This window comes from Suillus fuscotomentosus, assembly GCF_016647785.1.
Source record: "Suillus fuscotomentosus strain FC203 chromosome Unknown F5891scaffold_9, whole genome shotgun sequence".
Taxonomy (NCBI): Eukaryota; Fungi; Basidiomycota; class Agaricomycetes; order Boletales; family Suillaceae; genus Suillus; species Suillus fuscotomentosus.
This window is the reverse complement of record NW_024539521.1, coordinates 386,065-401,428: the sequence shown is the minus strand read 5'-3', so window position 1 is coordinate 401,428 and position 15,364 is coordinate 386,065. Positions and strand designations below refer to the sequence as shown.

General features: G+C 47.5%; 8 protein-coding genes across 8 annotated transcripts; 2 read left to right on the top strand and 6 right to left on the bottom strand.

Annotated features, from left to right (window-relative positions):
- Positions 1–79: 79 nt before the first annotated feature.
- F5891DRAFT_1126401 (uncharacterized protein) lies at positions 80–1,508 on the bottom strand (the record flags this gene model as incomplete). The annotated part of the gene is made up of 7 exons (XM_041364086.1): positions 80–87; positions 134–269; positions 316–452; positions 616–807; positions 867–1,063; positions 1,126–1,184; positions 1,248–1,508. 7 exons carry the CDS (start codon positions 1,506–1,508, stop codon positions 80–82), a joined length of 990 nt encoding a protein of 329 aa, XP_041230171.1.
- Positions 1,509–1,640: 132 nt separating this feature from the next.
- F5891DRAFT_749907 (eukaryotic mitochondrial regulator protein-domain-containing protein) lies at positions 1,641–3,383 on the top strand (the record flags this gene model as incomplete). Its single annotated transcript, XM_041373096.1, has 4 exons — positions 1,641–1,931; positions 1,981–2,172; positions 2,549–2,788; positions 2,839–3,383. 4 exons carry the CDS (start codon positions 1,644–1,646, stop codon positions 3,067–3,069), a joined length of 951 nt encoding a protein of 316 aa, XP_041230170.1. The 3' UTR covers positions 3,070–3,383.
- Positions 3,384–3,569: 186 nt separating this feature from the next.
- F5891DRAFT_1184017 (uncharacterized protein) lies at positions 3,570–3,935 on the bottom strand (the record flags this gene model as incomplete). Its single annotated transcript, XM_041366382.1, has 3 exons — positions 3,570–3,685; positions 3,741–3,866; positions 3,920–3,935. The coding sequence occupies 3 exons, from the start codon at positions 3,933–3,935 to the stop codon at positions 3,570–3,572; spliced, it is 258 nt and encodes an 85-aa protein (XP_041230169.1).
- Positions 3,936–5,028: 1,093 nt separating this feature from the next.
- F5891DRAFT_1184016 (uncharacterized protein) lies at positions 5,029–5,404 on the bottom strand (the record flags this gene model as incomplete). The annotated part of the gene is made up of 3 exons (XM_041366381.1): positions 5,029–5,147; positions 5,203–5,328; positions 5,386–5,404. 3 exons carry the CDS (start codon positions 5,402–5,404, stop codon positions 5,029–5,031), a joined length of 264 nt encoding a protein of 87 aa, XP_041230168.1.
- Positions 5,405–6,520: 1,116 nt separating this feature from the next.
- F5891DRAFT_1011857 (uncharacterized protein) lies at positions 6,521–7,379 on the bottom strand. The gene is made up of 4 exons (XM_041360693.1): positions 7,250–7,379; positions 7,025–7,200; positions 6,831–6,956; positions 6,521–6,772 (listed from the first exon to the last, which is right to left on the bottom strand). The coding sequence occupies exons 2-4, from the start codon at positions 7,038–7,040 to the stop codon at positions 6,657–6,659; spliced, it is 258 nt and encodes an 85-aa protein (XP_041230167.1). The 5' UTR covers positions 7,041–7,200; positions 7,250–7,379; the 3' UTR covers positions 6,521–6,656.
- A 3,620-nt stretch (positions 7,380–10,999) lies between these two features.
- On the top strand, positions 11,000–11,766 carry F5891DRAFT_749848 (uncharacterized protein). Its single transcript, XM_041373095.1, has 4 exons — positions 11,000–11,255; positions 11,308–11,388; positions 11,440–11,565; positions 11,624–11,766. Exons 1-4 carry the CDS (start codon positions 11,094–11,096, stop codon positions 11,669–11,671), a joined length of 417 nt encoding a protein of 138 aa, XP_041230166.1. The 5' UTR covers positions 11,000–11,093; the 3' UTR covers positions 11,672–11,766.
- A 432-nt stretch (positions 11,767–12,198) lies between these two features.
- On the bottom strand, positions 12,199–14,431 carry F5891DRAFT_1140020 (chaperonin Cpn60/TCP-1 family). The gene is made up of 6 exons (XM_041364878.1): positions 14,296–14,431; positions 13,859–14,245; positions 13,748–13,800; positions 12,907–13,702; positions 12,509–12,853; positions 12,199–12,456 (listed from the first exon to the last, which is right to left on the bottom strand). The coding sequence occupies exons 1-6, from the start codon at positions 14,314–14,316 to the stop codon at positions 12,376–12,378; spliced, it is 1,683 nt and encodes a 560-aa protein (XP_041230165.1). The 5' UTR covers positions 14,317–14,431; the 3' UTR covers positions 12,199–12,375.
- A 234-nt stretch (positions 14,432–14,665) lies between these two features.
- Positions 14,666–14,979, bottom strand: F5891DRAFT_1011848 (uncharacterized protein). The gene has a single exon (XM_041360692.1). The coding sequence runs from the start codon at positions 14,934–14,936 to the stop codon at positions 14,685–14,687; it is 252 nt and encodes an 83-aa protein (XP_041230164.1). The 5' UTR covers positions 14,937–14,979; the 3' UTR covers positions 14,666–14,684.
- Between the last annotated feature and the right edge of the window lie 385 nt (positions 14,980–15,364).

The window sequence follows — 15,364 nt, the reverse complement described above, 5'->3', positions numbered from 1 at the left end:
TCCACTCCGGCGGTATCCAGATCGAAGTATGTAGCTGAGGTAAAAGCGTGCGGAACCTCCTCTACACGAAGTTCTTTTACTAAGCGACTTGAATATTGGATTCACCACACGACAAAGGTTGAGGTCTGCTCACCAGCTTCAGACACAAAATACGCAAAGGTCTGCTCATTTCTGACTGTTAGCGCCATCATTACCATTCGAGTACTCTCGAAGGAAAGTGCAAGGCGCAATGTTGCAATCAGAGGTGGGACCAGAATCGGGTCAAATACCTAGCTAGGTTAGTGGCAGTCACGTAACGGTGAATTTGAGCCCTACTATATCAGCACCAATCACAATGCCCGCGCCCGCTTTGGATAAAAACGTTGTCACCGCGTTCTCACTGAATGGCAGGGAAAGGGCATCGAACCAATCAAGAGTGGAGAAGGTGATATCTGGGTGATTTGATGACTGATCTACGTGACAGTAAGTAAAGACAGCACATTCGAAATACGACATGAGTTGATCAAGACAAACGAGACAGAAAAAAATCAGACTGAAAGGGTGCAGGGCAGAGTACATCAACCTGATTTCCCCGTTGAAGAGTTATAAGGATGAACGTTACATGGGATCACTCACTGCAACGAAGTCGAATATTGTCGCGACACCTTGACAGCACTCCGGCATTCACATCGGTCAGTAGTACCGCAGGCAACGGCTGATGATGTGATTGGCGACGCTTGTTAAATGTCTGTTGTATTGTCGCCACAATAATCCCAAGAAAACCGGATCCACAACCAAGCTCGAGGACCGATTGATCACAAATTGTTTCTGGTTGCATGAAGAAATATGAAGGCCGGTCGAGGAATGGCATGTTGTGTCTACCGTACCGGCATTCGCAATGAGATAACTGGCAAGGACGAAGCTTGCATACCAGGTCCTAAGCCCTGTCGTCCCGTTCTCGATGGTGGTGCGAGACTCAAGTAACGTTATGGTCTCGTAACTGTTTCGATTGGCAGAACAAAGTGAACTTGAAGGCTTCCAGTAATATGTCATATACGAGTCTGGTGGGGGACCACTAGGATCGCTGTGCAGTGGAATATAAAATGGAGGTGATTATAGGTACCTTGTCCTGGTAAATAAACCTACATCGAACGCGATATAAGGGACAAATAACGCTCATAAATTCGTGTGTCGATTTCGCCGTCCTTCAGTATGTGCAATTGTGAATGAGTCGCCTGCTCGGGTGATATTATGGTATTATAACTAACCTCTTCGTCCGAGTCTTTGTCCATTCGTTCCAGGTGTCCGATTGCCCACTTCCAAAATGATTGCTGGTATCTCTCGGAAGGTGAATACTGCTCCAAGTGCTGGTCGAACAGAACTCGGTGTAAAAGAAAAGTGTGTACCTGAGTGAATGAATATTGAACAGGAAATTTGAGATAAAGCGGAGGAATCAATGCAGAATATCCCTTTAGTAAAGTCAATAGTCCGTTATCATTTCCAAAGCATACATCGCTTGTGAATGTCATGGACATCTTCAATCATGCCTATAAACCGTTGATGCCCAGTGCAGATTAAGTTGAACTCGATCTGAGACCTGCCCTAGAGTGATCACGTGATGCCAACCAGAAATGCCTCAAATTTTTTGCGCGTTCTGCGCCCAAATGTTCACTCGTTTGCATATCTCAGCTTCGTCATCTAAGCGCACCTTGCGTTTACCATCTGCTCACACATGTCCGCGTAGAACATTCTTCCAGTCTTTCGTCGCAAGAAAGGATGAAAAATTTGAGGCAAACGACGAAGATGACGCTCTTGGCGAGGCCATTCTAGAGGGCCTGAACTTATCAGACGATGCCGATACCCCACGAACTCCTTCATACGAAAACTGGATAATAGGTGCTGGTCTTAAGTACCGTGATTCCGCGCCACGGAATTGGCTTGGCTCTGGAACGGTATGCTCAGGCTAATACCACGATGATTATTATACTCACTTCTTGTCAGCCTTTCCCTCTTAACCAATCATTCCGTCCCCCTCCGCCTGTTTCGGACGCTTTACGCACTCATATCTATTTTTCTTATATGGCTGATCCCGAGGCTAATTCAGTGCGCGCACTGGCTGCCAGACATCATCTCAGCATCAAACGTATCGATGCTATTCTACGACTGAAAGGTTTAGAACAATCGTGGAAAAAGGTGAGATCTCGGACTTCCTCTCTTTCTCAAGAACGTGATGAGCAACGTGAATTCGATTAGTCTTATAGACACATACATGGTTAAATCTACGCACCTTACTGATCTACACCTTCCTTCTACTGCCGTTCAATATTGAAAAATACTAACTAAGCTTACACCTTTCTCAGGTAAATCGCAACTACACTCAATGAAGAACAGCACACTGATTTACCACCGAAAATTCCTGTCATTACGTGTAGGATGTGAGTACTATTTCCCTTTCCTTGAAAATACATTATTCGCGCAATTCAAGCGCCTTAGTTCCTTATCTGAGCCCATACATCGTATCTTTTGTGACCTCAGCGCTCACATCCCTTGCAGGGTAAATCCTGTACAGACAGGTTTTGTTCAAGGCATGGAAAGTATCCTTGGCGTGCCTCGAACCAAGGTTTTTACCACCCTTGATGAATCGAAGCCTGTACCCGTGCAGTACGATACCAACCAGCAGGTGGCCAAAATAGATAGCGATAGATATGATGCGGTCGAGGCCGATCGAGAAGACCAAGAAGCCGGTGGCTTTGACTGGGCGCGACAAAGGTACCAGCGGATGTTTTGGGAGACTGTGCCTGAGGGCAAGGTTTGTTGATTCTTTCTTTCGATATACAAGTGGGCTAATTTATCTACTAGGACCCAATTATGCCAGGCATTTTGGATGCTGCCACAAAATCAGCCACTGCTACTTCTGAGAACAAGACAAAGACAACTATTGTCGAACGTCCTGGACGCCCAGCAATCAAATTCATTGATGTTGGCAATATGTTCTTAGATATCAAAGAGCAGGAACGTCGTGTCAAGGAGAGCGAGCGCAGGGCGAAGGTTCGATCGCGAAGAAAAGAGCGTCAATGGATGGCCAATTGAGGTGGGGTATTGTTCTCTTTCCATCGTTATGTGCCGTGCTTATCCTTGGGCATTCGTTTGATTCGAGTATTTTATATACATACAACCAATAATATAGTACGACTGTCGACCTGTCAGGATTTGCATGTGTTACTTGTCCAACTCTACGCATTGTCATGAAATTATCAACAGACGGTTGAAGGTTTTGTGAGCCTATGACAAGTTGTCACACCAAATCGCCAGCTGAGTCGTAGGTGACTAGTATCAAAGCTCGCTGGTGTGTGATAGACTTTATGCCGTATCATCATTACCGCAGTAACCGCACTGATGGCGCGCTACTAACCCGCAGTCGAAACACAACGGTCTATCGATCCGCAAGTGCATTGCTCGCATGAGCGGCGCCGTGTTACTAATAGAAAAATGTAAGTATGAGGAATAGAACAATGTACATTGTGGATGTTGAAAATGAGGGCATATATGTACTCAAGTCGCCATGCTTTGAGCTTGATTGATGTTGTTCATCAGTTGCTTCCGGTAGATCCATCTCGCCTCAAACGTTCACAAGCCTGTTGCGCAGCCGCGTCCTGAGCAGCACCTCTGGTAGGGGCCGAAGCGTAACTGTAATTCTGGTCATCGACTGTATGTAGGATGTTAGTATCTGTATCCTTGACTCCCCTAGCAGGCGAACGTACCGAAGATGGTCGCATACCATGTGGAAGCGTTGGGAGGGCCTTCCGAATAGACCTCCCACCTGACATGGTTAGGTGCAGAGGGACCATAGATCCTCTGCAATTCGTTGTTCAACCTCATGCGGGGGTCTGGAGGTCAGCGATCAGACACATCCTGTCAAACAAATGGGTGGAGGACGAACGGTCATTGCCAGACATCGCGGCTAGAATTTGGGTATGAGTATTTTCAACAGAAACCAGACGAGAGAATTCCTCGAGGCAACGACAGGCGCCAGTCCGTGATTCGGTGTTCATGCACATGCCCGGTCCCGCCAATATTTCCCCCACGCCACATATGAATCGTGCTTGTAACTCTGGTGTTGCCATTGCCAACCATGAGACAGTTCAGTACGTGCTCTTCAAGTTGGGCTTCGCTATGTGAAAATGATGCGTCACGGTCATTAGGCCGTTCGATTTGTGTCCGTCATTTACCATTGGCCTTCTTGTTCGCTGTCGAGTCGAGGATATTCATCCTGCCCGCAAGGTTTGGGAGGCATTACTGGGTCATCCTCCTTTGATGCGCTATTACCTTAGGCTACTCAACCCGGAAGCAAATCGGACATCCACCCGTTACGGGCTTCCAATTAACTGTCAGCTTGAATTATGGTTCGAACAAGCGGGCCTGAGAGGTACATGGTTTGGAGTATGTGTAGTTTGTGACTCGGAGGTGGTGGGTCGAGTGTCTTTGATTGAGCTTCGAAATCAGGGGGCGTTGTAATGGGGGCAGAAATATTGGTAGCAGATATGAGATAAAAGATTAATCAGACTGGGCCGGGTTAGCCTGACTCGGAGCTTCTACAAGGCGTGTCGCATCACGTGCCTTCCAGGCTAACTATAGCCTTGCCCCTAAATTGCCCCGGTCTGCTTCGGTGTACTGATCCCATTCCGATAGTTCACCGTTGGAAAAGAATTTGTTGAGACTCGTATGGAATTAAGTGGAAGCGTAAGCATCAGCAGTACTTGGCCGGGACGTGTGACAGACCCCACGCCACATCATGATGTGGTCTCCTCTATTCACCACCGCATTTATGCTGTGTACTCTGGGCTACTGACCCAAAGAGTGCGTCGAAGCACAACGGGATATCGAGGTATCGCGGAAGAAAGGGGACCTATATTTCTTAACCCACAACAGGCGCACTTCTATTAGTATGGATAGCGCTGTATTACGACTGTATTGAGTGGTAATAGAAGTAGCTAGATGTCGGACGAGGACAAAAATGATGACATGTGTGTATATAGGAGTGGTCATTCTTCATCGGCGGGAGCCTGGGGGCCTTTCATGGCTCAGGTGTTCACATGCCTGTTCCGCAGCCCCGTCCAGAGCACCACCTCTGGTGCGCGTTGAAGCGGTGCCGTAATTCATATCATCGACTGCATGACGTATTGGTTAGTGTGCATATCTTCGACTAAATTTAGTCAACCTCACTGTAGACGGACGCATACCACACCAAAGCGTTGGGAGGGCCTTGCGAATTGACCTCCCACCTGACATGGTCTTGTGCAGAGGGACCGTAGATCCCCTGCAATATGTTGTTCAGCCTCGTGCGGGGGTCTGGAGGTCAATGAGCGGACACATCCTGCATGTCGAACAACTGAGTAGAGGACGTACGGGAGTCATTGCTAGACATAGCTGCTAGAATTTGGGTATAAGAGTTGCAGATGGTAGAAAGTGTGTAGTACTGGTCGGATAATGAGCTGAACCACATCTCCCTTTATATCTGCAAAAGCATAGTTCATCAAGCTGAGGCTGTAACGAAAGCAGGGATAACTGGCAACCAGACGAATTTAGTGATTGGCAAGGACATCGCGGCCGCATGTTCACCGGCCATGACGGTTGTGGAGGTGGAGGAAATGATGTATTAACAAGATACGCGCTCGGTGGTGCTGATCATACTCAGGTGAAAAGGTGACGGATCTGGAAAACCGCTTTTTCTCATTGGCAGATGCTACCCAATGTTGGCTCTTTGCGCCTTCGGGATTTCGTACACTTGGCGCTAGAAGCCAGGCCAACCTGCCAAGCTGTATAGATAAAAACAAGTGGCCTGGGCACGCTATCGCTGCGCTTTTCCTATCCTGGGTATATGGCAGGCCCTGCGGTGAATGGTTGGAACGGTTCGTCGCAAATTATTAATTGCCGACTGCCAGTCCGCAGGTGGATTGAGCTAATTGCAGGTGTAAGAAGATGGATCACGCGTGAAGCGGCTTTGTATCACGTTGTTATTGAGTGAGGCAACATGATATTTGTATTTGAACAGCTAAGAGACGTTAATATGATATCAAGTCTGACAAAGCGATACATGCAACCAACAGGAATGCGACAGCGGTAGTAGTACTTAATCGTACCTACCTGCCAATGCTTTCCGGTAGCCCGTTGGTCGGTGAAGATAACAATTTTGAGGCGTAGCACGCAGTAGAATCCGAAGCTCATGAGCATGTGGGTGCAATGTTATAATTGTCACAGTGCTGGTGGATGTAATGAATTGTTTGATCATCAGAAGCATTGAAATTACGTATCGTTCTGCCATGCTGACATGTGAAGCGGCGAAATCTCTATACCGGTAAGTTAGATGCAGCACAACCTATTTGTAGTACGCGGCTCAGAGGTGAGCGAGAGGCCCTGAAATGAGCAATATATTACTACAGTGGATTAACTCCGAGTCGTTGTTTTGTAACGGAAAGACGGAAGATAAATCTCAATCTCAGAATTGAAAGGACTGAGATGGTCGCACAGATGGACTGGTATCTTCAAGGGAATCAGTATAGTGAATTATCGTAGTGAAGGAAGTGACAATTGGAATTGTAGATCTACGGCCGACGTCAACGAGTCGGACGTCGCCTGAATGCGCTCGCAACTTCTCTTGGCCCAGGTTCCAACAGCATCTAGAGCAATAGATGAGCCCACTGCCTTCGAAGCTGCATAAGGCCAACTCCTGCTGCCATCTCCTTCGCAGACCCCTTGTCACCGCCAGAACCCCGTCCGTACTCAATATTATCGACTAAATATACACCCAAAAATGTGAAAAAAAAACCATCAGGCAAAAAATGAGCACATACTATAAACAATAAAAGTCCAAGTAGGATTATGATCATCGCCATATTTGACACTTTCCCATCGCAAGTGAGAAGCAGCACTTGTGCCGTATCGTTGTTGCAAGAGGTTATTCAACCCCAATCTGTTCTCTACCATTTCAAATACGAAATAGTCAGTCGCGACAAGGATAATATAGTTGCCACATATCATCACATACGTTCTGCGTTTGGCATTGGTGATGTTTCGAAGAGATCAGAGGAAATAAGCAAAGAATGTTGGGGGGATCATCGTCTTTCCTTCGACTTTTTTATACCGGAAAGCTGGCAGCATAGCAGAGATGGTATAGAGTAGCATTGGAAAAGCGACTGGACCATCCGAAGAGGCCTATAGATTCTAGACAAGAGATGATCAATCAAAGCGCTGGAGGTTGAGCGTAATTTACCTTCCAGTGTTATGCTATACATTACTCCCTTGTCAGAAAGGCCTGTAGATAAAATAAAGGTCGTAAATTAGACAACTGAAGTGATCAGTATGTCATTCACACTCTTACAAAATACAATATAATCATTGTTGTTGGCACAATATTGATATCCAGAACGGCGTCAACGAGTCGTCCATAGGAAGCGCCACAGTGAGCGCAGAACGGGAAGCTGTGACTGATTTCATTCGACACCAATCACATAGAAACGATCAGTTGGCCATCCACTGCGCTGCGGCACATTTCATGTCGACGGTTACCGTGACTGGCTTGCCCGTTTGCGAAACAGTGTACTAAAATCTCTGATGATACTGGAAGTCGCGTTCTGCAGTACAATGTTATTCCCGTGGTAGCGCAATGTATGCCATCGGACCCGTGAGGTCACAGGTTTGAATTCGAAGCAGTGTTGACTAATAACCGTGTTGTTCAGAGTTGTTCAGACTTCCTTCGAGGGAGGGGTTACAAGCCGTTGGCAAATAAGGACATACAACACCAATCATTCGGAGCCTTTAACTTGGACTTCATAGCTAATCCAAGTGCTAAGTACTATATAAGCTACTTAGTCCATTCAGCGGCACTAGCCTGCTCACTAATATCCAATATCATTGCTTCGGCAACTCGTGCTTCAAGCTTCAAGTCAGTGACTTTGACCTGCCGGAATCAGTTCTCACTCTAAGCACAGACATGATTCGAACGAATCTCCAGGTGCCTAGGCCACAGGTGCCATATTTAATATACATGCACAGGATCCCATGTCTTTTTCCCATTGGTGGAATCCCGCGTCAATCAGTCCAACCAGTAGAGGCTAGCATTGACGGCGGCGAACTGCTAGGTAACCTAGATCCTCCGAGTTTGGGACAGTATCTCCGGATTGCCGGATCTTTTTCGGACGAGCGTAAATGCGATCAATCTCGCCTTTACTTTCATTTTCAGTCTGCATCAAGATTACTCAACCTCGAGAGTCTGCGCCTCAACATGCCCCTGCCCCGGAGACTGCACCAGGGGATGCTTTTAGGCCCTGGACTTTGCTACAGAAAATACGTTGACTTTCATCAATTCTTGAAAAGGGAAAGATAAGAGCTTACGTACTGCATCGCTATGTGGATTTCTCATTGTCTCGTCAACATCGGAGAATGAGGCATGTGGTCCTCCGTCGTACTGCCGATTGCGTTCAACTCGACGAGCGGAACGAACGCCTCCATGTTATCGTCGCAGACTTGCTGAGGAATGGTTTCTAGTGCTTTTGCGAGAACTAGTCGGAATCAGCTGCTCCATTCCAGGAACGGACGGCGCATGCTTTCAATTGTGCGTGGATAAATCCATCTGATCCATACATCCAGTAGAGAGGAGAAGAACAAACAACGAGTCATGAGTCACCTTGACAGCTCTGTCTCCAGTCACCACCACCAATGCGGATCGCTCGTTTAACGAGACTGGCATATAAGATCAAATAGGATGGCTATTAATATTGCACCCTACAATTTAAATGAAGAGCGACAGCATCAGCGAAGGTTGTTGAGAACGAAAATGAGTGGGTCGCCTGACCGAAACGCACTAATATTCCCAGCTCGCACAATGGCAAAGGATCACAGGCTGCGAGGTAGACGAAGGAGATGCTAAAAACAAAAATGAAGTAAAAAATCTCCAAGTGCGATGTCGATGAACTTGGCTCTCCTCAGTCTGTTGATACATGAGTTCATCGCGTACGAACGAGGTACCCAGGAGATGTATAGAATCAGTCCTGAAAAAAAACTGAGAGCGCCATACAGAGGAGATGGAGACCTGCTTCAGTTGGGAGGACAGACGATCCAGTTGAACTCAAGTAGTACTACCTCGGTTATCCCATTGACGCGGTGGTGCTTCTGGAATCATGGAATCAGGACCCAGGACCCAGTCGAAATCGCTGGCAGATATTACGCAGCCGACTGGCCAACAGTAGTTAGGTACCAGTGGAATTTGGCGAGTGATTTAATAGTACGAGGTCCAAGACTCCAAACTTCGGTTCACTGGAGAGCCGTTGCCTTTCTATTGTGGACGGCCAACGTCAGATAGTCATCATATTGCCCGACTTTCATGCAGGAGAGGCGGCTGAGACGAAAACTGCGATATATTAAGTTTCTCGTTCGAGGAGAAAAATCAATCCGTTAAATCAGGCCAAAAACCAAGGGGAGCTGCAAAAACTTTGGCCTTGAATTAGCGAGCGGAGTTGTGACCACCCTGGCACTAGGGTCTAAAGTCACTTCGATTTCAAGCTTGTGGACCAAACAAAAAGTTGGCGCCCGCAGATCACCCACCAACCGCTGCGACTCGTCGTTCAAAAATGAAAATTCGACAGCTCAACTTCAACCACTCAAGCGCAATGCGAGAGGGCTCTTCGCGATCAAATTTCTTGGATTGTTGATCCTGAAGAAAGGCTTCGGTACCTATCGTCGCCCCACGGATCCCTTGCAAATTGGAGTCGCCTATGACGAATTGTGTTGCCCACGGGGACATGCAAGACAGCTTGGTCGCACTTTATGTTAGCTTGGTCACAGCTCAGCATCGCCAATTTCTATTATGTCGGCAAAGTCGCAAAGGCAAGAACTGGACGACACGACGGTGAAAAATCGCAGTTCTCCCACCAGCAACGGAGCTGGGGATCTTCATGGTTTCTGCATATTGACAGCACTTCTTCTCATGTTGGATCATTCGGTTCGACATTCTTCACATCTGGATGCACGGAAATTTGTGGGGATTTGAGGCAGCTTACGATGCATGTGAGGGCACTGAGCCGAATTATAGTCACTGGTGAGTGTCTTGTTCACTCCAACCATATTTTGTTTCTGTCCTGGGGTATATCACTACTGGAGTGGCAGTGGTGGACATCTGTCGATGTTGATGGAGGCGGTTGCGCCAGTCGAAGTTTTTGGGTGGTCTTGATGCAGCCACAGTGACTATCTTGACTCACACAAATGCTGCTTGAAACATCTTGATTCTTGAGAGCTTGTGAGCACACTGCTGAATCGCTTTCATGTTTTATGATGGCGGTTGCGAACTTGCCTTGGCTCGTGCATGCGAATTAGCGTGACGCCCCTTTTTGTGTCACGCCGCTTGTCACATCGTTCTTTGTCACGCTGTCCTCGCTGAGGGAGTAGCTTGGCTTTGAAGGTTTTTCTGGCATGTCCAGGGGATGCAGTCGCTCAGGATGGTTTATCAGCGCATTTTTGGAGATATACTGTGTATCATACAACAAAGTTCACCATAAACAGAGTCCACGCACTTGAGCCTCGTGTATACTGACTCTTTCCCAAGCAGGGACGAGTCTGGCTCGCAGCATTCTTATGATGCTCTAAGCAGCACATAAGAAGTCGAACAGGTCGTCGAAGTTCGTGGTGTATATTATGGAGCTTCAACATGCAAGCATCCAAGTTCCAACACGTTGAGCGTCATGCATGTTTGCTTCCTGCGACGGCGGTCCGTAATTTTGATGGAGCAACCTGGTACCCAGTCATGCCCATGCTGTCCCTCCTGCGACGTCTTGTATCTGTCGATTTGTGCATCGATGGTTTGTCCTGGATCGGGGTCGCCGATGGAGATGTTAAAGTAATTGTTTCCGCGGAAGTAAATTTCGTACCAACCATCTCGAGATTCACAACGGTCGTACTGGGATAGGCGCTCACAATGTATTCGGCACCAACTCGGGGATTGCGAATTTGGGGATACTAACTCAACCCTGTCGGAATTGCGAATTTAGGGTTCTAATCCCTGGCTCTCAATTTATTTATTTTCGCTTTCCTTCCCTCAAGCTCCCGTTGGTATTTAAACACTAATGCCTTCGCGCAGGATATACGACATTCCTTTCCCTTCCTTCTCCCTCGTGATGAACCAGTCTTCGACAAGCAACATGAGGTTGCCCAGCTACAGAACTTCTCACTTACTTCGCTTCCACCCTTACCCGAGGGTAAAGTTAAGCCAACGTGAGAGCCTGATGGTAAGCCACGCGAAGCTCGTTGGATCGCTATTTTTCACACTCTGCCATGAAGAACACTGTAGATGATCGCCTCGGCAATCGGTATGACGTTGTTGAAGAGGACGACAATGCTAGACCTGTGATTCTCGACCTCGTAGGTATTTGCTTACATTTTCTTGTACCCCGACTTACTCTCAAATTGCAGTCCGACCTCCATGAGGAGCAGCATCCTAATGTTGAGAATCTGCAGGAAGTCGTTGAAGTCGCCGAAGTCGCCGACGCCGGCGCCAAACCTCGCATCAGACGCCTCAGCTTGACCACTTTGATCATCGTGCGTTTTGCTAGTCTTGCTTTGATTGTGTCCATTCTCTCACACATTACGCCGGCAGGACCTTGCAGTGCTGGTGGTCAGAAAGCTGGCTTTCAAAGCCAGGTAGTTCGCCATAGCCACACAGGCGCCAGTATTCAATACTGAGAAAACCATGGTGATCCTTAACAAGCTGGTACCAGTCTACTAATTCCGGTTATGCTGTCGGTCATCTTTCAACTTGTATATTGCCACGCTATCATTGTATCATACTATCGTCGCACCTTCAATTATCTCAACGTCCTTTACTATCCTTCTAATCATATCACATAACACACAATACATGTGATATACTGCCAATGCATCCAGTTGAAGTTTGTCCGGAGGGAGCTTTGCAACCGCATCGATGAACATGAACATGTGGCCCATCTCTGGCGTGGGCTCACTAAAAGCACTCGAGTTTTTTCATGTAACTGGAGAGGCTTGTGGAAGTTGTAGCGTAGTCAGCTAATGAAAGTCGTTCAACCTTCATCGTCGTGCAATTCCTGCGCTGCAGGTTGATAAATACTGTGGTATGGTTGAGAAGTGCTGGGCATGCTCTAGGAACTGCAAGGAGTCCTGTCCGTTATGGACGCGACATGACTTTCATTAATTTCCTTTGATCAAATCCACCTGAAAATTTTGTCCAATGCCATTACTGCTGTAGCGAGGACCCAGGCTTATGTCAATATTTGCAAGTACCCTGATTAGTACTTGATTGCTAAGAACAGATGATGCGGTACGTGTCATTATCAAGTCACTTCTTCTAATCTTTTACCGGCGACGTCATCTGCTTCACCGCCTGGGCATGCCCCTGCCCCTGCCCCGCATAGCACGAGCTGCTGCACCAGGTGGTGCTTTTGGCCCTGGGTTTTGCTGAAAGAGATGTCCTCAGTTCTTGTAAAGGGAAAGAGAAGAGCCTACGTACTGCCTCGCTTTGTGGATTTCTTACTGTCTCGTCAACACTGAGGATGAGACATGCGGCCTCAGTTGCACTGCTGATTGCATTCAACTTGACGAGCGGAGGCTCCCAAACGAATGCCTCCATGTTGTCGCGGACACCTTCCGGACCGTCAACATCTACTCCGAACCATTTGTTGCCAGCAGCGTGTCGCATGCGCAGTTTATTAAGAATGTCAGTAGAGTCCAGACCGGCATTGTCACAGATTTGTCGAGGAATGATTTCTAGCGCTTTTGCAAAAGCAGTCAAAATCAGTTGCTGCTTCCCAGGAATCGACAGTGCATGTTTCCGAATGTGCGCGGATAAATCCATCTGAACCACAAAGTTAGAGAGAGATCATAAAAAGACAATGAGCCATAAGTTACCTCGACAGCTCCGCCTCCAGCCACCACCTCACCATTACGGATTGCTCGCTTAACGACCATGATGGCGTCATGCAGACTACGTTCCACTTCTTCAATGAACTGCTCTGCACCACCACGAAGAAGTAGCGTGCATGTCTGTGCTTTGGGGCACTCCTCGAAGATATTATACCGTTCGCCACCGACCTGTCGCTCTTCGAACCGACCGCAAGTTCCGAGATGCTCTCGAGTTATGTCTGAACACGTTGACTGCACGGAGCCTCCTACTGCTTGACATACTCTGCGCAGATCACCAGCCGGTACACGACCAGCACAGAAGATGTCCCGGTCGGCGAACCACTGAGTGGCCAGATCTCCGATTGGCAATTTACTCAACACCACTTTGGCACCAGTCTTCTCTATCGCTTCCAACTTCCTGTAAATGATCTCCCATTCTGCATCAACGATCGCCTGGTAGTCCTTCACCGCCTCCACTCGAACCTCGGCATTGTCCTTCTCAGCTTTCAGCTCAAGCTCCACGTTCAAGCTGAGAATGAGAGGGTCCCGGAAGGACTTCGGCTGTTGCTCAGCACCTGCATACGTGAAAGTTTTTTTGAAAGAAACGCCACGGATCAACAGAGAGTCTTGCATGCCACCTCCTGGAATCTTTTTCACCCCAATGAGCGACTCGTCCAAGTCGTTTGGATCTAGGCTCTGAACAGCGTCGACGACCATGTTCGAGAAGAATGGTTTTTCCGAATGGATCAATTTTGACGACATTGACGTTGCTGCACATTTGAGTAGAAGAGATCGAAATTGCCTGAAGAAGCGTTAGGGACTGTCGTTCAAAAAATCCGAGACATACTCAGGATCGGACTTATCGATACTAATCTGAATTGCCTTGATGCGCTCTTCAGCCTATTGATCGTTAATATCATGATTTTCGAGCGATATCGCAGCAACATGTATTACGTACCAGTTGTGACGCCTTTCTGAATCCCTTCATGATGATGTGCGGGCTGACACCCTCCTCGATGTATCCACGAACTTCTTTGAGGAACTGTGCAGCCAAAAGTACTACACTGGTGGTTCCATCGCCGACTTCTGCATCCTGGGCACGTGCGATGTCGACGAGGGTCCTGGCAGCCGGATGAACAATGTCAAGAAGCTTCAAGATCGTTGCACCGTCATTGGTGATCTGGGCTTCGCCACGTTCGTTCACGATCAGCTTGTCCATTCCACGCGGACCAAGTGTGCTGGAGAGTGTCTCGGATATGGCAAGACACGCGGATATGTTAGACAAAAGCTGTGGGTTTCCTTGAGACGTGTCTGTGCCCTCCCGAAGGAGCACGACAGTGGGTTGCTAAAATCAAGGATCGATTATGATGAATAGCAGACACGGAAAGGACGTACCATTGGTAGGCCGCGCTGCATTTTGTGCCAGTAGATCGCGCAAGACGATGGCAAGAATATGTCAGTAGTAATATTGCATCTGCAGTTTGTACTTGTTTGGCTAACGCGTTTGTTGTATCTCTGCTCTCCATCAACGGCTCTGCCTCGAGTTCCTATAAATTTGCACAGATCGGAGCGTCACTTATATAAATGGGATTTACTAGAGGAGCTACACGCGTTCAAAAATTTATTTGCAAATGACAACTTCAAGAGGATTACGCGGGGAAGTTGTGAGACTGAATGTGTTGGCACGATTAGACATTAAGCATTCGAAGTACTACTAGCTTCGTAGGGAGAGACCCTGTGTAGTAACCGCCAGCACCTAACCTCCGGATACTTGACGTCCAGCTCTACGTTTTCCGCAATGGCATTCCCATTATCATATAATGGCTGGGATTTAATAAGATATTTTGATTTGCTTCTGTGATACAACAGTCGCCATGAACCGCAAACAAATCAAGCCGTCGGTTCACTTCGGTCCACGACGGATATCCATGGTGAATAACTTGATTGACACAAGGGAGCATGTGAAATGATGCGAGCGACAGCTTCAGCATCCTCAATAGGAGAGTTGAGCAGGCCCAATATTCCCAGGGTGGCATGTTGAAATGGCTGTATCGGATCAATAATGTCAATTTTCACAACATCCACTAATAAATGCAGGCCTTGCAAATGGGGACATCGACATAATGCATTGAATCATCCGTGAAATGCAACCTAGTAAGTGGACAAAAATGTGGGTCCCATAATACCAGAGTTCGGCCAACTTGACATAGAGGTTGAGGAAAGGCACGAAATCGAAATTATTTCAGTCCGATGGATAAAGGACTTTCCAGCGTCCCGAGAATAAGAAGGATAGGGAGGTTGAGAGATGCTCCCATGTTGCCAAGTCCAAGTTGAGCCGTGGACACAAGCGTTACAAAGTGTTGAATGAACGGATGGAGTAAGAGAGCAGGTTTGCTGTGTACCCTTTACTAAGGACGACACTTAGGCTCTCCAGGACACTAACAGCAGGCCAGGATAGATGCTG